The sequence below is a fragment of the Thermobia domestica genome, unplaced genomic scaffold (assembly GCF_964235325.1).
Source record: "Thermobia domestica unplaced genomic scaffold, izTheDome1.hap1.1 HAP1_SCAFFOLD_408, whole genome shotgun sequence".
Taxonomy (NCBI): domain Eukaryota; kingdom Metazoa; phylum Arthropoda; class Insecta; order Zygentoma; family Lepismatidae; genus Thermobia; species Thermobia domestica.
In genome coordinates, this window is record NW_027656118.1 from 101,535 (window position 1) to 124,554 (window position 23,020).

Sequence of the window (23,020 nt, forward strand, 5' to 3'; positions counted from 1 at the left end):
TCTTATTACGAAATAGATATATTGTTTGACCGTTTTTCGTGTTATGTTTCATATTTTATTTAAACATTAATTTACATCTAAGGAAATAGATTTTGAGAAGAAACTTGAGCAGAACGCCATAATGTGTTGTTGCCAAATTTGTACGTTTACTGTGAGAGTTGCAATAAGAAAATTCCTGGATTCTAGCGTTGCAGTTCGAGAAGCGAAACTTAGTTGTGAATTCCGGTAAGGGTCGAAAATTAATTTCTCCAGCAAGTATGCAAGCTGAATTCCATGATAACGTCCTTTATTATCTGGCATAAGTAAACACTCGACACTATCTGGCAACGCCACACTATATAAGCAGCGTTTAGCATAGCACCGAGAACACCTAGTGTTCCACGTTAATACTTCTGGCAAAAGTGATTCCTGGCAAAGTTAAAGGAGGCTTAACGCGATAGCAATCTTCTAAATTCTTAAAAATTTCATTAATTGAATAGTTTTCTAATTTTTAAGATTGCAAACCCTATCAGGATCCTGCCGCCTACAGTCGGACAATTTGTCCATGCCGACCAGATACCGCGGTTGGATTGCTGGAGCTGGACACCGGCGCCTCTCCGCGCGATTTTCGACCGCGACGAATAGTTGCCTTGCCGAGCAGCCGCCAAACAGCCGGAAATGAGCATTAAATGCATCGGCACCGCCGTCGAAAAGAGGCCGGCATAAGGAGTCTGCAGAGGGTCGGAAAGAGACCTTTCCGACTGTTTTGCCGACTCTGACGGTCGGCAACAGTCGGCAAAGAGTTGACGAAAAGCATTTTATTTTACGATTTTCGACAGCTTGCCGCCTCGGTAAAAGGTCGGCAACTTTGAACAAGTAGATCGTCGTGCCGCTGCGGACGGTTCCGGCGGCCCGCCACCGTCGACGGCGGCAATCCCTCTTTCTGACCGCAACCGCACCGTAGACCGTTGCTCATACTAGTTTCCCCAATACTACTACTACTACTACTACTACTACTACTACTACTACTACTACTACTACTACTACTACTACTAATTGTGGTTAACTAAAAGCTCTAATTCTTTACTTGTTCTAATAATAAATAATGAAGCACATTCATGCTGAGTATGTCATTATCAATTTTTAAATTATTAAATTAAAATAACACAATTTAGTGCCGAAATTAAATCGTTACAATAGTTTTAAATCCACGAATTGCCTGTAGACTAGCGCCACTTATTGGCATCACGCAGACAGGTTGTACAACTAGCGACATCTATTAGCTTCAATGTGTAATATTCGGACAGCAATATTAACAGATATGTTCTTGTATTATAAATATGATTGACTCTCGTCTCTGGATTTTGTTTCACCCGTTCAATGAAGGCAAGAATTCATTTCATTCAGTAATTCCAGGTGTTCAAGAAAGATTATTTTCCCTTTATTTTTTCTAGTTGCCCACTGTGTGGAGAGAGCTGTCAGTGACAAGGATTGCTATTAGATACTCCAAGTTTTGATTGAAATACCCACTTTTTCTTGCACCCTGCATTTTTCAAGATGGCGCCCACACAACAGAAGGCATTTTGTGCTATGGGATACGTAAAGGCAACGTCCGTTCTCACAGTTCACAGCAACTTTCTGCCACAGTTTGGGGTCGATCCACCTGACAAGAACTCCATTAAGCGTTGGCATGCACAACTCATGGAAGCAGGTTGTGCATCAAAATTCAAATCAGCGATTCACAATACCTTCGGCGAATCATTGAGCATATAAAAGATTCTCGAAAGTTGAACGTCTTTGCTGCCATGTACAGAACGGAGCTTTATGGTCCATTTTTCTTTACAGAAAGAACTGTAACGAGACACTTGTATCTTGACATTCTCCAGGTGTAATAGATACCACAACTTAAAGAGGACTCCCGAGATTTCATTTTCCAACAGGATGGAGCTCCACATTACTTCCATAATGACGTAAGAGGGTATTGGAATGAACATCTCCCACTGCATTGGAATAGGTCGCACTGGTCCTGATGATGAAGCATTGGTGAGATGGTCCCCGAGGTCTCCAGACATGACACCATGTGACTTTTTTATAGGGCTTTGTCAAATACCACGTCTTTGTCATACCATTGCCTCGAGATCTGACGAAGTTGCGAGAGCGGATCACAGAAAAATATGCTGCTACTACAAAAGACATATTGATTCGAGCATTGGAGGAAATGGACTATCGGTAATCTACCTGCCGTGTCACGAACTGCGTGCATATTGAATCTTTTTAAGGTAGGAAACAAGACTTTGGCATATAAATACTTTGATACATTGCCTTCCGTATATAAATGATTTCTAATATCACACAAGGGGACCCGAGAATATTTTTACAATAGGGTATATTCTTTTGCTTGGACCCTGCATTTCATTTACTTGCTATAAGTGATCTCAATGGGAGATGCCTCTTAAGGATATATTGCGTTTCTTCCTAATGTTGATTTCTCCAAGACTGCTTGTGCTAGAAGAAGCTAAACTTTGCATTATGATGGTGACAACATTGGAGTAAGTGTTTTTAAATGTGATAGTTTTGATCGATTTCTAGGGAACCTGTCTTATATACAGTATTACTAATAAAAACTAGAATGATTCCTTCGGGAATCCAAGGTGATCTTTCTTACTAGAGGCGTGCTACTTATTTAGACGAAGAAACAATGCATTAAATAAAATGAGAGAACAAATCCATTTTTGAACATTTAAAACTGTAACGAAACATAAAATTTGAGTTCAGTTGATTGTGAGTTTAACGTCCCTCTCAGGAGCTAGGCTATATGAGACGTGGATTTACTGATTAACATGGAATCCGAACCACATCAGCTCCCGCCGGGAATGGAACCAGGGTCTCCCATGAAATATGTAATTTAATGTTGTCGAGCTCTTTCTTTATTTTAACCCCTTGCCATATTTTGACGCGCTGGACGCGTTGTTTTTCACTTTCCCCTTCCGTATTTTGACGCGTGTCACGCGTTCCGATTTTTGAGCGGCTGTTTTCGCTTGCTGTCAATATACGGCAGAAGCTTACAGGTTTCCTGTGTTTTGTGAACATCTGTTAGTTTAAGTAAGCGCCAGAAGAGGCACAGATGTTTGTTTTTGTTATTTACAAGACAAATTAAACAAGTGAATGTGTCAAGTGGAATTTAAAGATGGCTACGCGCAAGAGACCATACAATAAAGCATACAGCATTGCAAAGAAATACCGATAAAAGTCATATGTGAAGGGGTTAAAGGAGGTGAGTAATTATTATCGCAACTGAATCAAATTGAGGGGCTGCGATGGGTAAGTGGTAGCTCGTTCACCTCTGGTGCATGGGTCTCTGATTTGACCCCATCTCGCACCAAGTGGGCTTTGTTGTGGAGAAACACCGTGTGCGTGTGTTTTCTTGGGGTTCTCCCACTTCCTCACACTTTCTTCATTCCACTATTACATTCAATTATCATCATTACTGTTTGCTTTAGCGTCAATAATAATATGAGACATAATACTGAAAGATTTCATTTTTGAATCAAATTGAAAAAGTCTTGGAATATTACTCGGGTAGAAGCGTAAGAATCCTGGGAAAACCCACGGACACAATGATGAATCATCACAAACTTCACATTATTATTATTTCATTTTTTATTGTTTTAGTTTAACGTCCCATACCACTATTATGGAGACTAAGGGAGACAGTGATGATCACAATGTATGAGGTGTTGAATAAAAAAGTGGTAGTTAACGAAATAACAACGAGAAAACTAGTGTTTTTCCACCATAAAGCCCACTTGGCGTTAGCTGGAATCGAACTAAAGGCCCCGTGCATAAGACGTAAGCATTTTTGTTTCCAAGCCAACACTCCACTGAACCTGAAATCTGTTTTCCTTACAGACCAAAAAATCCGTGGTCTATGAATCACATAATCTAATATGTACTTTGTGCTTTTTTATAAAAATATTCGAAGAAGTCTTGTTACAGTAATAATAATAGTGATAATTATTATAATTATAATTATTATAATTATAATTACTGGTAGTCCTAATTCTTATTCTATGTATCGCCAAATTTTATATTATAGTGGATTATACAGTGATCTCTCTGTGAGATGTTACACAGACATTCTTTAGTCTCTACTAACTTTATCACCCATTTTGTTCACGGAATTGACAGTGACTATTGACATCTCGTATTCACATTATATAGTGACATCTACACACGAAATCAACCCACCGAAGTTCAAACAATCTTCTCAGTATGGACCCAACATGTAGCACAGCATCTAGTGTCGCTACTCACTATGTGCAGTGATAAAACACAGAAGTGCGTTTTGTCTTCTGTTCCTTCTATACATGGTTCCAATCGAGCAGGACAAAATTATTGCTAAAGTCAAATGTTTAACATTCATAATATTTTATAATTGCAGTTATAGTATTTTACAATTACAGAGAGTGATATTTTTTTGCATGTTTTTAAGAGTAGTTCAGGGCAAGGGAGTCCTTTATGGCTGCATGGACATCAATTGCCCCGACTGAGTTTGAGATGTATATTAGTCAGGGTTATGAAAAAATCACGTTTTTATAATAAAAACCAAAAAAAAATATGGTTTATTTGGTTTAAATCGGTTATTTTTTTTAAATTTCATTCAGTTTATCAATTTATTTCGATCAATTAATTCAATCAATTTATTTGAATTTCTCGTTTATGTTTTAAAAAAACTTGTTTTGAAGTATAGTATTTATATTACCATAGTAAATGCAGATCTTATACATGAAGGAGAGGGCATAGAAGCAGTATTCTAGTTCCACTTCTGCCTTCATTATTAGTTTTACTGATATTCTGATATTATATAGCGAAAACTACATAAATTTGCTAATTAATGTTTGTAATTCTAAGTACAGAGCAGATGAAAAAGCATAGAATACTACACGGATAAGTAGATTGTGTAAACAAATAAAAACAATACAGAAACAGAAACCAGAAAACAGTAAAAAAAAAACAAAAAAAAACACACACTTTATTGAACTCAACCAGTTATTTAACCGTATAAGTCATGCTGTTGATGATGCCAATTTAATGTTGTTCGAAATTTTAAACAAAAATAGCAGCTTTCCCGAACGGTTTCTTATCGATGATTAAACAAAACGAAACTAATAAAAAAATATGTCAACACTATCTACGAATGCTTCTGCAATTAGCAACTGTTCGATAACGGAAAACAAATAATCGATATTTCTCTATTTAACATTTGTAGTTTTTTCATCATTCATATACTGAGAACTGTGTCGTTAATGAATAATCAAAATACGGCTCGTTAAATAGATTGGGTTTACCTTCAAACTTCAAAATTAAAGCAAAGAAAAACAACATTTGGGAATATCCGGTTCTTACAAACTCTAAAACATATTTTTCCTTACCTGCAAAATCAATTCCTGTAACTTTTTCTTATGGATCTGACAAATATTGCAACTGAACTTTTTGTTTAACGTCCTACGGTTTGCAATTTAGAAGAAAGTAGATGAATGATTACTGGAAGTAAATAATTATGAAATTACATTTTGTGCTCTTACCCAGAATCGAACTCGGGACCTCGTATATCAAAGCCCACGTGCTACCCATTAGACCAGAGGAAAGGGCTAGCCCACTAGACTAACGCGAAGGGCTTAAATCTAACCAGAATGCAAAGAAATGAACTTTAGAAAAAAGAAAACATATTGCAGCAACGTCTGAATTTGGAAAGTACCTGCTTATCTTTTATCTCCTGTGTTTCCTCCTGTACTTTACCAAGTGCAATAGTTATAGGTTTAAGAAGACGTAAGAGATATTAAGTTTTTATTTCAGTACCAGGTTGGAGACCTTCTGTACAATCAATTACTAGTCAGTTTCCTTCGTATACTTTCACAGTTGTTGACCAATTATTAATATATTTTTTAAAACAATCTACAAAACAATTCCACCATACTTGCAGGATCCCCAGCTTCTCTATATACCGCACTCTCGCATTGATTATATGTTCTTTTATATTGGAAGACAATAGCTACATCTCATAAGCAGGTAAGTTTAACACATGAGTTGAACTACCGTATATGCCTTACCTGCATCTTCGATTTCTCGTCGCATCTTCATGATGCATTGCTCAAAAGGTGTCAAACAGAGTGTACGGATCAGTACAGAGTTACTTCGTGGTAAGGGAAACATTCTTTATTTATTCAATAAAAATCCATTGTCAATCGTACCAGAATCGAATATCTATAAGGGTCGGTGGCTCAGTGGTACAGCGTTCATCTATAGTGCATGGGGTCCCTGTTTTGATCACAGCCGCTCCAAGGGAACTTTGTGGTTGACAAATACCGTGTGCGTGAGTTTTCTTTCAGTCCTCCTGTTTCCTCCCACTTTCTTCATTCCACCATTTCATTCATTTCTCATCATTACCGTCTCCTTTACCCTAGGCGTGGGACGTAAAACTTAAAAATTTCATTTCATTTCATTTCGAATATCTATAAGAATCCAACTATTTATAGAAATTGTAATTTCCGGCAGCATTGATTTCCTTCGTTCTTAGTAGATATTCACCCAGTAGCGAACATGAAATTTTTATCTATACAATTGTAAACGTTGTTGGCAGCCTACAACATTGAAGGTGTACAAGCACTTATTCAAAATACATTGGAGGGAATTTTTCAGGTGGTAAAATATATTTTTTGACGGCTTTTACGAATATCCCCTTACATGCTCCAAGAAAATGGAAGTATTGTACTCTATCATATTAAAGATATGTGAAATACCACGAAACAGACGGTGGTCTCTGTGGAAGAACAGCAGCGACTCAGAGAACTGTGAGCTAGGAGAAAATTGTAATGTAGCACCCACGAACGGACATGAGATACATCTAGAACACCATCATCATATGTCTCACTCAAGTGATGATGAATTTCAAGCGGTGTCACATTACGCAAATGGAGAGAAAGATTGATTTTACGAGTATCGTAAGTATAAAAAAAAAAGTCCTCACTCTTACCGCTACCGCTAGAGCTCTGTGTGCGGTAAGGTGTTAATATTCCTGTCACGCTTCGACAACGAGTGCTCTCGTCCTTTAAAACAAACAGAACGTTTATATCTGTTACCGGTCCTGAGAAAAAAAATTGGGAGTGTTATAATTTGAATGCACCTCGTATAATTGCTAGAGTAGGGTACCGGTATCTACTAGAAAGTATACAGTAGTAGACATTGTTGACATCTGAATCTGGATTTAAGTTAAGATTCTTCTGAATCGTAATGCTCGTAGTTATCTGTTTCCCGTGACTTCAACACTTGTTCTCTGTTTTTCAATTTCTTCTTTCTTTCTTTTCGTTTAATGTTCCATGATTATCCCTGTTAGCCTAAGGGAGACAGATGATTAAGGCAAGTGAAGGGTGATGGAGGGATGGTGGAATGAGAATGTGGGTGGAAACGAGAGAACATCGATAAAACTCATGGAAACGGTGTTGTCCACCATAAGCCTACTTGGAAGGGGATCGAACCAGAATCCCACATATCATAGGTAACAATCTATAACTGAACCAGGGTGATCCCCTGTTTTAAATTTAGGTTACGGAATTTTAGACTGTTGAAAGTCAAATGTCTACGTACACATGTACAGAAAAAGACCCTTACATAAATTGGAGTATCAGCGTCTCCTATCTAATTTACACATACATGTTACATAAAAATGGAATGTTAGAAATTTTAAGATAAATTTCTAAATAGACAAAACACTTATGTTTACGAAATAAATAACAATAATATTGAAATTGATAAAATACAATTTTCACAATTATATATCCTTTGAGATTCTGAAGAGATTTCTGGAACTTTGAAATATTGCATCAGACATTCGTTAGTTAAATATACATTTATTAAGTTACGCATAATGTTTTATAATAATGCGAAATATATACAATAACAACATAGCTTGTAACAAAGAGGAAGATTATTTAACCAGAAACTGAACGTTTTTCTAACTGCAGATGGATTCCTTCATATCCAGCAATAACTTTTCCTCCAGGAGTGTAAGTAACTTTAGTTTCAGGACAAATGTTGAAGCGAAACGCCAGAAGAAAATAACAAGCAAGCAATTTCATTTGTATCCACGCAAAACGCATTCCAATACAGTTTCTGGGTCCGCTTCCGAAGGGCAGATACGCATATTGAGGAATTTTGTTCTTATTTTCGGGCATGAAACGTTCAGGATCAAAGACCTCTGGATCCGGGTAATATTCAGGTGTCCTATGAAGAGCCCAAGTGGGAATCGCCACCAGCGTCCCCTTTTTAATCCGCATACCATTATACACAAATTCTTTGCTGCAGTATCTTTCGAGACGAATCACGGACGGGTACAACCTCATAGCCTCTGAGACACAAGCAGTTACGTATGGCAGTCCTTGTATCATTTCATATGTGATTTCGCCATTGTTCTTTTCCAGTTCTTCTTTTATTTCCTCCAGTGCCTTATCTTGTAGTTCAGGGTTCGAGGCCAGGTGGTAAAGGAAGAAGTTGAGAGCTGTTGCGCTTGTGTCAGTCCCAGCTATCATCAAGTTGATTGCCTGAGCTATTATCGTGTACTCAGTAATATTTAGGTTCTTGTATTTTGGTGACGAGAACTGAAAAGGAAAGAGAATGATAATTTTATTGTAGGACTCCTAGTCTGTATCTGAATAAAGCGAAAAGGCTTGACTTCATAGCATGTTGAAGAGTTTCTGTGCAACAGACGATTACAAGAGAGAGATTGATAGCTTACAAACAATTACACAACTCATCATCATTTACTACTACTTTCACAATGTTTATTGGTTATTCGTTTTTGAGCTAAGGGACAACAATTGTTCTTAAAATAACTAAAATGTCACCCATTTTAACATGTTATTTAAAGCACTTAGAGAATAAAAGCGGTATGTAACAAATTGTACATTTCGAGAAAATTGTCTTTCACAACTATGTCTGTTAACATCAAGGATCTTATAAAATAGAGGATCTACCCTTACAACAAAATCTTGAAGCCATACGTCACAGTTTCGCCACTCCTACTCTGCCCACTCCGCCCAATACGATCGCAATGTTTTGAACCAACAATCATGGCGGAAACGAAAGTAGCCAATCAGACGATGGCAGAAACGAGAGTAGCTAATCAGACGTGCCGATGCTTGGTTGTTTTTTGGCTTCATCGGTTTAATAGGATGATGATACATATGGGCGGATCCTCTATTTATAACATTCTTGGTTAACATACACCTTTGATCTTGCCCAAAATTCTTTAGTGGGATAAGGACACTAAATGATGGATTATGTAACATGAATAACATAAAGCACGTGCATTAAACGCCAGAATTCAACGTTTCGAAACATGTAACATAATACCTTTATCCTCTTAGCGCTTCATTTGACAGTTTGAAGGATAACTAACTGGTTTATATTAGCTTTACTATCTTACATAACTTGAACTACAAATACAAATCACCGAAGAAAGCAGCGTTTACGTATTTTAAAATAATAACTGTGTAACAGATTCGCCATCTAAATGAATGTATTGGCTTCATCAGACGATGTCTACAGCCCATGAGTTTGCCTGTTAGTTTCTTACGGAGCCAATTATGTTAAATTGGTTGGTTAAACTATTACACAGCAACGTTGCCACAGTCTAAGCTCTGGAGTGGGCTGAAAAATAGTACCAAATTGAAACAAAAAGGGCTGAATTCATTATTTTGTGCTAGTGCAATACATGGCTCTATATCATGAAACTAAAAGACGTTAAGTTCTAGAACACTCACCCCTTTCCCAAGAGTCCAAATCAAGAAAATGCTCTTTTTAAAAACATTCAAATAGGACCCCGAACAAACGCGGAAGTAGATGATTTTTTTTCGCACGTTGGAAGTGTAACAGAGACCGCAAATTAAAAGGGAAAACAGTTATCATCTTCGGTATGTATTGTAAGGAAACCAAACGCGCCTCTATTTAAAACTCACCAATAAATCAAAACGGTATTATGGCCATATATGAAAAAAATATAAAACGAGGAACAAATCAATCATCTCACAGTTCGTGTGTAAACGGTGCGTTATAATGAAATATTAAAATTTAAAGTATTGCACCTTATTCGCGCTTATTTCTTAAATGGTGGTGAATTGGGTAGAATTGTACCAACTTTTTCACAAAAGGGGTTGAAAATGCCAGTGTGGTACCAACGGGCAGATAAATGACAAAAAGGGCTGAATTTGGTACAATTGTATCAAGTGTGGCAACACTGTCACACAGTTATTATTTTGAAATAAACGTTACCTTGTTCAGTAATTTATACACTCATGTCCAAAATGATTATCGCATGTCTATAACTGTCTTCTCGTAAGAATATAATTTGATAATGATTTTGCAGGGTACTTTTAATACAGATACTATGTGTATAATCGGGAAATGTATATTTGTGGCAAATTTCATAACAAAAGAATTATGAATACGAAAATTAGGGTGAGTAAAAAAAAATGTTGCTAAATGGACAAGAAAGTTTTATTTTCGTTTTATTGTTCTTATTTACTGCTCTTTTGACATGAAATTGGCCACATACATGTCTTTGCCGATTATACACATACTAACATTACAAGAAATACCGGGCGAATTCGTTATCAAATTATATTCCTAGTACTACATATTTATAGACATGCGACAATAATTTTGGACATGAGTGTACTTCTATTTCAAGTTTGAAGGAATTCGTAGTAGATATTATTTTATGTAACTCTTTTTCTCCATACTTTTGATTTAGAATTTTTGTATTAAACTGTTCATTATTTTTTATTATGAAAAATATCTAACAGTATAATACAACCAGTAAAAAAAAACATAACTTTTAAGTATTCAAAACTTTACAAATATAAATACGACGGTTCAATTGATTATTATTTCAACCTTATCAAAACGATGAATACAGTGGAGTACGCAAGGAGGCGTTTTTAGGTTTTAGCTCTGCTTGACTACCAAGGTATTTTATAAAACAAGGATGCTACGTCACGGATGTTATAAAATAGAGGATCTGCCCACATATATCTTCAGATTATTAACTCAATGAAGCCAAAAAAACAACCGAGCATCGGTACGCCTGATTGGCTACCTTCGTTTCCGCCATGAATATTGGCTCAAAACATTGCGATCTTATTGGGCGAAGTGGGCAGAGTGAGAGTGGCGAAAGTCTGATGTATGGCCTCAAGATTTTGTTGTATAGGCAGATTCTCTATTTTATAACACCTTTGACGGAAAATAAAAGTTCACCATCTAGAAAAATGCTGAAATGATATAAATTTGGTAACTATAACTACTTCCTTCATAAAATTTTGCGTAGATTATTGAATAAACGTAAAACACTACATTTTTAAAAGTTCACGGTAACCTGTCAACCTTAAAGTATAAATGCCATGAAAAAAAAGTAATCAAAATATTAGGATATTATTTACAGTATGTTGTTATTACATAACAAAAAATCTCACTGGAAGGATATTGATTATGACATTCATGATAGGCACGATAAAGAAACTAAATATTTCGCCTAGATGATTATGCAACTTGTAACTTAAATGTTTTGAAGCTTCTATATTACCAGATTACGAAAAAAGTTCTTGCCGTTTCTGAAATCAGTCTGACCATCGACCTTCACTAATGCATGCACGTTGCGCACATACTGCAGTCATAGCTCGTCTAGTGTTGGAGAGAAATGAAGGTATCGAAGCAGCTTGTTCGCGTTTGTTTGTTAAATGACTTTAAAGTGGGCCTATCAACTGCCGCATCAAGTCGCCACATAAGCCACGCATTTGGGCAGAATGCTGTGTCCGAATGCACCGCTAGACATTGGTTCCAGAAATTCCGTTCGGGGGATGTAAGCCTTTCGAATGAACCTCGCACTGAACGACCACATGAGTTACATGATGAGGCCCTGGAAGCAGCTATCGAGAAGGACGGTAGTTTAACATGTGATGAACTTGCAGAAAGGTTCCATGTATCCGCTGAAAGTGAGACTGCACCTGCATGGGATAGTCAAGCAAATAAAAGTTAAGCAAGTGGGTTTCCCACATATTGTCGGCTGCCAGCAAGGAAAAATGAGTGACTGCCTGTTTGTACTTGCTCACTCGACACCTGAACCTATCTTTGATCGGTTGCTCACTAGTAACGACAAGTGGGTTCTCTATGACATTCCCAAGCGTACCTGACATTGACTGTCGCCACGGACCCTGTTCCTCACACCTGAAGACCACGTCTGCACCCACGAAAAGTTATGATCTCTGTATAGTGGGATTGTCGGGAAGTATTGCATTACGAGCTCCTTTCACTTTGTCAGACCATTGCTGCTGACTTCTACTCTCAATACTTGCAAAGGATGCACCGTGGATTGCGACAGAACGAGCCGGCCTCGGTGAATCGCAAGGGTGTGCTATTCTAGCACGACATTGTTGACCCATATGTGACAAAGATAACCCGGAGGACCCTACAGCAACTTGGTTGGGAGACACTGTGACATGCACCAATTTCACAGGACCTTGCGCCAACAGATTACCACCTGTTTCATCCCTTAGATAACTACCTCCGTGGGAGATCCTTCCCAAATGAAGGAGACATGCACAACACACTTACGGATTTCTGTGCATCCACAATCGCCCAGTTTTATCACTAGGGTACGAGAGGCAAACTTAAAGTCGTAAGCAACATGTTTCCACAACCATAATCTTTAGTTATAATTGAAACCAAGTATATCATCTGAATCTACAGACCTTTCTCTGTTTCTTTCCAGACCTTCACGCTGTTTGTTGCTAGCAGGATTTCCGAAATGGTGGGCAGCGATGTTTCGTTTCGACAGTGTGCTGTGATTGAATTCCTTGTTAAAGAGGACCTATCCTGAAATTCACCGCAAATGCAGCGTGCCTATGGATATGTGTGCATGGGTGCCAGCTGTATTAGGAGGCGCGTGAAACATTTTAAGGATGGAAACACGAGTATCGAAGATGAGTTCGCAGCGGGTGCCCTCGAACTGCCTCCACGGAATGCAACAATGTAAGGGTTGTTGAGCTGATTAGGGGAGATAGGCGTATCACTGTCAATGAAATCACTGCAAAACTTGGTGTTGGACGTAGTGTGGTGCAAGAAATGACCCACAGCTTAGGTTATCGGAAGATTTGTGCCCGTTGGGTCCCACGTTTATTCACCGAGGACAACAAACGTCAGGATGTAATCATTGCCGAAACCCTTCTTCAGAGATTTCGACATGAAGGTGATGACTTTTTGACGAGTATTGTGACTGGAGATGAAAGCTGGTTCCAGCATTATGAACCTGAAACAAAGCGACAGAGAATGGAATGGCACCATTTGAATTCGCCACCGAAGAAGAAAGCAAAGACAGTGCAATCGGTAGGGAAAGTTATGTGGAGCATCTTCGGGAATACACAGGGTTGCATTCTGGTTGACTTTATTAAGCCTGGAGAAACATAAATTCTGCCCGTTACATCCAGATACTTTTGAAGTTCCGTCGTGCCTTACGTGATAAACGTCCTGGAAAGAAGATCATCTTTGAACAGGATAATGCGCTTTCGCATACTACACGTGATACTATGGAGCAGATCGGAAGATTTGAGTGGGAAACAGTTCCATATTCTCCCCACAGCCCCGACATGGCACTCTTCGACTATCATCTTTTTGGTTTTGTGAAGGAACAGATGCGATGCCATCTCAACGAGACACTGGAGGATATTCGGCAAGCAGTGCGTCAGTGTCTACGGGCAGCTGAAACGAAATTCTATTGGAAGGGTATTTTCAAACTTGCAGAACGATGAGAAAAATGTGTGAAAAAAAAAACAGGAGAATATGTGGAAAAGTAAAAGAAAGTTCTGGAGATTGAGATTATATATTTGGTTTCACTTACAAATAAAGATTACGGTTGTGAGAAAATGTTGCTCACCACTTTCAGTATATCCCTCGTACTATGCAGCTGTAAAAACGTTGGCAAAAGTGTTGGATGCTGATGGAGATTACTTCGAAACCGAAAAGTACTTACCATCCACTGTATTGCTCTTTGTTTATCACTGCTTTAGAACAGCAAGAACTATTTTTGGATACCTGGTAGCATGATTGAGAGGCGTATTCAAATTTCGGGAGATCTTGTTCCATCACTGTTTCGAGATAGTGAATGTAATGTCTGTAGTCTGCTACTTTGAAGGCCCAGAGAGAAGAGCCTCAGTAACAAACAGATATTAATGTAAAAATCAAGATATTGACGAAAGACGACGTCTGTTCTAGTCGAACATCAAATAAATACTATAATTATAATAACTCAAATTTGTGCTACAATCCCTATTGTCCGCGGAATTGGATGCCGCAGAAACTTTCAACGTGTTTTCGCGAATTCTGCGGGTAATTCGCAAAATGAACGAGAAAGACCACAAGTCACAACGAAAATTGTTTTAAACCATTTCTATTTATAGTAGGGGGGCCTACACATATAATTGTGACATAATAAACAATAGTGTTCTGTATCTAAAGTTTGTTGTCTTACTTTTTCACAAAAAGTCGGACAACTGCTTTCGTTCTTTATGTGAAAATACTTCAACATTTGTGTTTAAAGTTTTGTTTTATCCACCGTTTTGTCACAAAGTGATGTATTGTCCTAAATAAATAAGAAAAAAAGGACCGCGGGTAAGTGTGAGCCTATTCTATTTTACATTTCGTGTTTAATTATTACACGAATTGCTTGAGAAATGTCACAGAATTGTTTTATCTTTTTACCTCAGCCTACTACGAGCTTCTTCAAATCGTCTATACGCCAATATTTCTTCTGGGGACCCTGCCCTGTTCCCCATAAGATAATATTCCTCATTGCTAGGCGTGTATTAGTAAAAATTTCGTAGGAAACTAACTTCCGTCGTCCCACACAAACACAGGAATGCATCAAATATGGAAAGAGAGGCTTGTTTCAATGTTTTTTTCTTTACTGAGAATATTTTATAAGCAGTCTATTAGATACAAATAGACAATGTTTTAGTACTTTGTTTCAAAGTTAATAACCAAAACTAAAAAAAAAAATTCTTAATTTAAGCTTGGAAATGCAAAGAAATTAATATTAGATTTTCATTATATTTGTATTATCTCTGAAAAATAAACACACTGCTGAACAAGACTGCACTTATTTAATATAAAAACACATTTACACGTGAGTTTCGATCTTATAGCCAAGATCCTCATCAGATGTACACTGATGAGGATCTTGGCTAGGAGATCGAAACGTCACGTGTAAATGTGTTTTTTATTAAATAATTGCAGTCTTGTTCAGCAGTGTGTCTATTTTTCTGATTTTATTTGCAAGACGTATGACTATGATTCTGTGTCAGCTTGTATTACCTCTGATTCCATGTCCAATAGCATATCAACGAAATCTCCAAACTTTTGTTTCGATCGGCGTCTTTCATTCATAATGTCTTTGCACATCGTTGTGAAGTAGTCCAACCCTTTAGAATCGAAGAATTCGAAATACTGCTCCAAGAAAGGCAGGAACACTTTAAAATAAAAAAAGAAAGAAATGTACAAAAGTGGTACCATTGGTATATGAAGAATGGACAGTTTAATATCTAGTTTGTTAACATTATTATTAATACTTCCGTTGTCCATTTGTAATCATCGATTCTCTATACCCTTCTTGGAATCGTATTTATTTACAAGCAAATTATTAACACAACATTACATTAATTTCTTGTTTTGTACAAACTCTCAGTCCTACGAACAAAGTTGCTTATGCTAATGGTGTAACATATTATTAGACAAGTGCAATATCAAACCCAACATTGAATGTTTAATATGCTGCACAACAACGGCGATATTTCGTGTTACTGGTCATAAAAGCAAAAATAATTGTACAGCGGGGGACACTTCTAAATGGTACACCTTAGCCGTAAATCTCCATATGGCTGTACCATTTAGAAGTGTCCCCCGCTGTACAAGGTGTACAACTTTGCTTCCGCCGTTTTCCGATAGATGTCTACAACGGTAAGTAGCGGTCGAAATAAACAGATCGCAGACGTCAGGCAGTTAGCTTGGACCTCTGTCAACATAACTCCATTCAAGCAATAGTCGATTTGTGTGTGCATCGTAAAGTTGTTCTCGATTGAAAATGTCAGTTTACGAGCCAAATTCTCGCCATTTGCGGGAGGTTCTACTTTTTTGTTTTAATATGAAGAAAACTGCGGCTGAGTCTCATCGAATGCTCTCAAATACTTATGGTGAGGGCGCTATTAGTGAGAGAACGATGACTTTAACGTCGAAGACCGGCATAGTGGTGGAAGACAGAAAGTTTTTGAAGATGCAGAATTGGAGACATTGCTGAGTGAAGACTCGCGTCAAACTCAAGAACAATTGGCACGATTATTGGGAGTGACATAGCAAGCCATTTTAAAACGGCTCAAAGCCATGGGTATGATTCAGATGAAGGAATTTGGGTCCCGTATGAGTTGAAACCAAGAGACGTTGAACGGCGTTTGTGTGTTTGTGAACAGTTGCTTCAGAGGCAAAAACGGATGGGATTTTTGCTTTGCATTGTGACCGGGGACGAAAATGGCTTTATTACGATAACCCTAAATGCAAAAAAAATAATGGGAATATTCCGGCCATGCTTCCACGTCGACGGCCAAACCGAATATTCATGGCTACAAGATCATGCTCTGCATTTGGTGGGACCAACTCGGCGTCGTGTACTATGAGCTGTTAAAACCAAGTGAAACAATCCCAGGTGCTCGTTATCAAACGCAATTAATGCGTTTGAGCCGAGCATTAAAGGACAAAAGGCCTCAATACAGCGCGTGGCACGATAAAGTGATTGTGCAGCACTACAACGCTCGACCCCACGTTGCAAACGTGGTCAAAACGTCCTTGGAAACGTTAAGATGGGAAGTCCTACCCCACCCGCCGTACTCACCAGATATCTCTCCCTCTGATTATCACCTGTTTCGATCAATGGCGCATGACCTGGCTGACCACACTTCCGATTTTATGAAGAAGTCAAAAAGTGGATCGATTCGTGGATAGCCTCCAAAGATGAAACATTTTTTCGACGCGGCATTCGTACGCTGCCCGAAAGATGGAGAAAGTAGTGGCCAGAGATGGATAATACTTTGAGTAATGCCTGGGTAAGCAATTTGTTCCATTGAAGCGTCATATTTTGGGAAAAAACGGCGGAAGCAAAGTTGTACACCTTATATCATGTGAAGAATTAAGAATCTTTAAGCAGTGCGCCAAAATAAAAGGGACCCGAGATACCTGTAGGGTTTTTGCAAGGGGTCAAGGGATAGAGGTGTGTAAAGACTAATACACGAGTGCAGTCGTGAATACATACACAGTTTTTCACACACACACACACACACACACACACATAGATACATATAACACTTGCACATAATACATCATACGAGGTGTGATTGAAAAGTTTTAAGACAGGTGGCGCCACTGCTCAAGAAGAGTAAATATAATTGTCCGTTAGCGTGGAAGCAAGAGCTTGGTGTGATCTTGATACGTACTGCAAAAGTCACTGCGATATCTTTGCTCAGTGTGTGTGTGTGTGTCATAGTGATTAATTACTCAAAATGGATGAAAAACTGGAACAATGCGTTCGTGTCAAATTTGTTTTAAAACCGGGAAATTTTGCTTCCGAGACATATGAACTCTTAAAAACAGCTTTTGAAGATAAATGCCTGAGTAGGTCAAACGTCTTTATCTGGTTTAACAGATTCAAAGATGGCCGCGACTCGGTCGGATATTTCCCCCCAGTTCGACCTGCCTTCCACGTCAAAAACCAAGGAAAACATTGTGAAAGTTCGCGATGTAGTGCGCTCGGACAGTAGACTTACAATTAGGGAGATTGCTGACCAGAGGTGGATCTAAAAGTTAAGAACGTGGTGGTGGCGGGCAGCCAGAACTCAGACTCTGAAGGTATATCATGAGTTTACTGTAAACTTTCAAAAATATACAAATAATAGCTTAAATTATTTTTGTCGCTGAAAAACTACGGGGGCCTAAGTCCGCCGGCCCCGGGCTAGATCCACCACTGTTCTGACGACCTTAATTTAAGTTTCTACGCGGTTCATTCACTCTTAACTGATGATTTGAACATGCATCGAATGTTCACGAAATTCATACCGAAATTGTTGTCAGAAGAGCAGAAACAACACCGATTGGAAGTGTCCCAAGACCTGCTTAATCAGTAAGAAACGGACTTAGAATTGTTAAATAGGGTAATAACAGGTGATGAAGCACTGATTTGTGGATGTGACCTGAAAACAAAGGCCTTAATCTTCTCAGTGGAAGAGACTAGGTTTACCACGGCCGAAGAAAGCGCGAGAAAGTCGGACGAATGTGAAGACAATGTTGATGTTTTTTCTTTTATTCTAGAGTATAGTGCATCATGAATTTGCCCCTGGGGAGCAGACAGTCAACCAGAAATACTACAAAAGTGTCCTTCAGCTTTTGCATTAAAATTTGCAGAGAAAAAGGGCTGCCCTCTGGAAAGACAAGAATTGAGTCCTCCAACACGACCATGCATCGGTGCATTGTGCGTTATCTATCCTGGAATTTCTTTTCAAATTCAACATTGCTGTGCTTCCGTAACCTCCCTATTTTCCTTATTTGGCCCCTGCCAATTTCTACTTGTTTCGTAAATTAAAATTGTCACTGAAAGGGAAAAGATTTGACTCGATTGAAGACATCCAGGCAAATACGGAGAGAGTTCTTTTGAAGATAATTTTCAGGAATGCTTCCAGAAGTGGAAGCACCGTTGAAATCGGTGTGTTGAGGCGGCAGGGGACTACTTTGAAGGAGTTCTGTAAGTACTGTCATTTTAAAACTACAAACCGTCTTGAAACTTTCCAATGACATCTCGTATAAAACATTATTTACGCACGTATCCTTATTGATTACTGTAAATAAGCTATAGTACTCCAGTACTTAATATAAATATAGGGAGTAACTGTTTCCCGCTTCGGGCGGTCATGAAAGACTCAGTAATCAAGTCAATCGTTACTGTGTAATCAATTCAGCTCGAATGAAGGACAATATACAGACATATAGAGATGAGACACTCTGCACCTAATACAGATCTATATGGAAGGCAATTTACCGCTTCGAATTTTGTCTCAATACATTTACCTGGATGGTGTTCCACCGCATTCCGTATTGATATTGGCTTAAAATTTCGAGGACAATGGATTTTAAAAGGAGCTATGGTCACAAGTTTACCTTTAGAAGAGAGGAGGTACGATAGTCACCTCAATCTTTTTAGGTTTGGTGTACACAGCAGCGTATTTACGATTTTGTTTCGGGGGGAGGAGGCTTTGCCTGAGAATGTGAAAATTCTGCAAGATATTTCATATACTTTACTTTAGTAAGTAAGATTTCGGGAGGGGCTTAAGCCCGGAAGCCCCCTCTAAATACGCCATTGGGTGTACATAAATAAAGATTTCATTTCATATTTATCATTGTTATTAATTTGAATATATAAAGTTACATATTCTCGTCTCTTCACATAACTAGGAGCAATTTCTTATCATAGTTTACTATCTGAAGAATGTTGAAATACGTACTACAACAAACAACTTACGGCTATCTGCTCAGAAACGTAAAATTAAATTTAAACAGACACAGTTACTCTGACAGTATTCTGTTTGTTCAAATTAACACTTCTTAACACTACTGTGAGAAACAATTTCAATTTTATGGATATATATTCCTGAGTTTATAAGAAATTAAGGACAAGAGAGAAGATTACAATGAAACTAGTGAGAAAGGAAACGAAAAGAAAACATCAAGAAATGTTATCTTTAAACTTGTTGCAACCGATGTGTCACGTCTTACTTCACAAGGAAAGTCGAAGAAAGAGATTTGCTTCTAAATATGAAAATTAATCAATAGACGAAAGAAAAGAAGTAAATAAATTAATTTGGTATTTAGAACTCAATTATTTATTAAGAATATATTTATTTCAGAAAAGACGACCACCACTGATCCTCCATTTCTATCGTTGCTTTGAATCCTATTCATATTTGAGGACTTACTAATGATCATACCTAAGTCCCTAAAAATAGTCACTTGTTCCACTTTCTCCCTTCGAATTTGCACATTTGGGAGAGCTCTTTTAGTCCCAATCAGCATTGCTTTCATTTGAAAACATTTTCCTCTCTTAGTTTTAATCTCATAGTAACACAATCCTACCGATTCCACACATAGAAGTGTCTTCGTGAAGGTAGGAGGCTACCCAATCTGGTAAGTCTAATTGAAAGTATTTTATTTGTTATACTTACAGCTGATATAAAAAGGCGTAGGAGTAATAGGTCCCAGTGCAGCCACTCTTTCCATCATCATCTTGAACTGGTTGTTTGGCTCCCGGAGACATTGGATCTTTGTCCCGAACACTGCCATTCCCATGATGTCTGCTCCTAATGCAGTCAGAACACTTTGAACAAAGAAAACTAAGTGAGGTGCTATCGTCGTTGAAACAGATTGTAATCTTTCGAAATTTAAAATCTTAAAGGAGTCAAAAACATTTGGATTCGAAATAAAGACATGACGAGATAATCCCCAACGAAAAATTCAAGACGCTTAAGATGCCAAACTCTCCCCATGGGAAAAATAAGTTCACATGTTGTGTTTCATTTACAATCATTTTTCTATGTTTTCGGCTAGAAATAAGTATAATATCAAAAGTAAAATATATTGTGAAGATAATGTGTATTTAGACACATGACAAAATATCTTATTTTGAACTATGGGACATGTTATTTTAAAAAACATTACAGTGAAAAGGATAACCATTCATTTAATGTTAAATCACCTTTCGACTTTTTTCTAAGTTCATTTGCCTTTCCTACTAGGAAGTTTTATTGCTGTCTGTTATTTCTTACTTACACTTGTAATTTCTCAATTAATAAAAACAACAGATTGCTTCCCCGTCCGCATTCCTACCATCACCTTACCTTGGTTAATCTACGAGCACGCATTTTTTCATCAAGACGGAAATCATAGTGAATAACCGAGGATATGAACCCGGAAGGGACGCTAAACAAAAACGATTGAGAGACTTTTGGATGGGACAATCGAATTGGAATGAGAGACGAGTTAAGATGTAGACCGCGAGCTTCATTTTCAAGTTTACGACAAACTTAGCCTTGCTCTGTCCTAAAGAGCACAATTTGTATCAGCTTACGTTACATAGTTGTTAACAACGATGAATTGTTTACTAAAGAGTAGTTTCGACTCTGACTGAACTTACGATCTTCGTAAAGTTGGTTTCCCTGTCCGGGTTTCGCTAACTCTTAATCTTCGACTACTTGGACGACCAGCCAGCCAAAAGGAGAATGGACGGACGTCAGCCCTCTGGAAGAATCGTCAAGAAGGCAACATCCAAAGCTACAAGTAAGTGCAAGTAGGTTAACCTGTCCTAAAAGTTGCTCCCTTCTCACCCCTCTCACCCCCTTTAACATCACAGTCTGTTTCTTTTGCATATGTTTGATTTTATTTAAATGCAACCCAGGTCGGATTTAGTAGCTTACGTTTTGTCAAGCTCAATGTATACAAAATCCTGGGCGCAACTTGTCGGTTCTGACACCCCCAACTACATTATCTATTAGCGCATTATCTGAGCTCTCAGACCGACAAGGAGCGACTGCACAATATTTATAAATTTTGTGAATTAACTTGTAAGATATCTTGTGACAGGTGTGGTGTTCGGAATAAGTAATCAATTCAATAGCATGAAGCAAGACGATCTGCTTATCGTAGGTAAGTCATTATTGGAAGGTAAAAATATTAAACTTAGCTGAAGATAATGGCGAGGCATGGTCCTCTTTGCGCTTTTTCCAAAACTTGGAAGTTTGTCAGCCTCTAACACATTCCGACTGTTTGTGTTTGGCTGTTGACTTGCCCTGTCATTGACTCTCGGTGGCAGAGTATTTTGTCTGGTCTAACTTACAGATGTCACTGATCTCTTACATTACCTGAGGTTTCAGGTCTGTCAATGCATCAGCAGATGATAAATTGACTAATCGTGGAACGAAAATTTATCGACTCCTAATGAACACAGCATGAGGTCTCCGTTATCTTTCATTACTACGTGGCTTCAAACAGAATTGCGCTGCACATTTGATTTATAAAGAATGTTGAAATGATTGCATAACAAAGTAAAATTAACGAAAAGCAAATAGAATTATCGATGATTTAGCTACATATAACACTAAACTCAATTGCATTTAGTCAGGCATGTGCATTTACACTGAGAACTGCTAAGATTAGGTTTGTGTTTCAAATCGGAATGGCATTTTTTGATGTGTGCGCTTTCGGCTCAAAATGCAATTAAAATTCCTTGACATTACATCCTATTTACTTCGGAACTAAAAACACTAGGATATGTTCGTAAGTAACAAAGCACAATTTATAACTTTGACCCCATTTTCACAATTATTCGTGGTTATTCGAACACTTAATTGGGGATTTGATAACTATCAATCAAACTAAGGAGGAACTTGACGCAGAGTACGAACATTTGAGCAGATTTAAACAAAGATTAAAGTTTCATAGCACTTCGAGTTCGTGCATAATTTCAATCTAAAACCATCACTGCAAAATTAAAACATTAGTATTTTTTTTTTAAAAAATCCAGTGGTACCACGACATATGATGCTAATTTGTGTCACACGGTTACTCCCGTCTGAAAATTACGTAACCAGAATAGAATTACTCCCCGAAATGAGGGACTTTACCCCAACTAGTTTGTTCCACATCCCAAAAATACAAGGAATAATTTTCTGTAGAAGAATGGCAATTTTCAATAGGCAGTGATAAATACAGTGACTATTATTGATGATGAATCAGTTAAATAAGCAATGCAATTATTGTTAATTTAAATCGTATTTCTACTTAGAAAAGAAAAAAAAATACGCTTACTAAACATGTACAGAGCACTAACCGGAAGACATTATGTGGGCTAATT

General features: G+C 37.9%; 1 protein-coding gene across 1 annotated transcript in view; it reads right to left on the bottom strand.

Annotated features, from left to right (window-relative positions):
* Positions 1-7,866: 7,866 nt before the first annotated feature.
* LOC145676832 (cytochrome P450 3A56-like) overlaps positions 7,867-23,020 on the bottom strand; it is a 29,454-nt gene continuing 14,300 nt past the window's right edge. The window contains exons 3-5 of the mRNA XM_081747619.1: positions 20,337-20,488; positions 15,397-15,551; positions 7,867-8,633 (exon numbers count right to left, since the gene is read on the bottom strand). Of these exons, the coding sequence (XP_081603745.1) occupies positions 7,968-8,633; positions 15,397-15,551; positions 20,337-20,488 (973 nt within the window). The 3' untranslated portion in view covers positions 7,867-7,967. The remainder of the gene's footprint in view (positions 8,634-15,396; positions 15,552-20,336; positions 20,489-23,020) is intronic.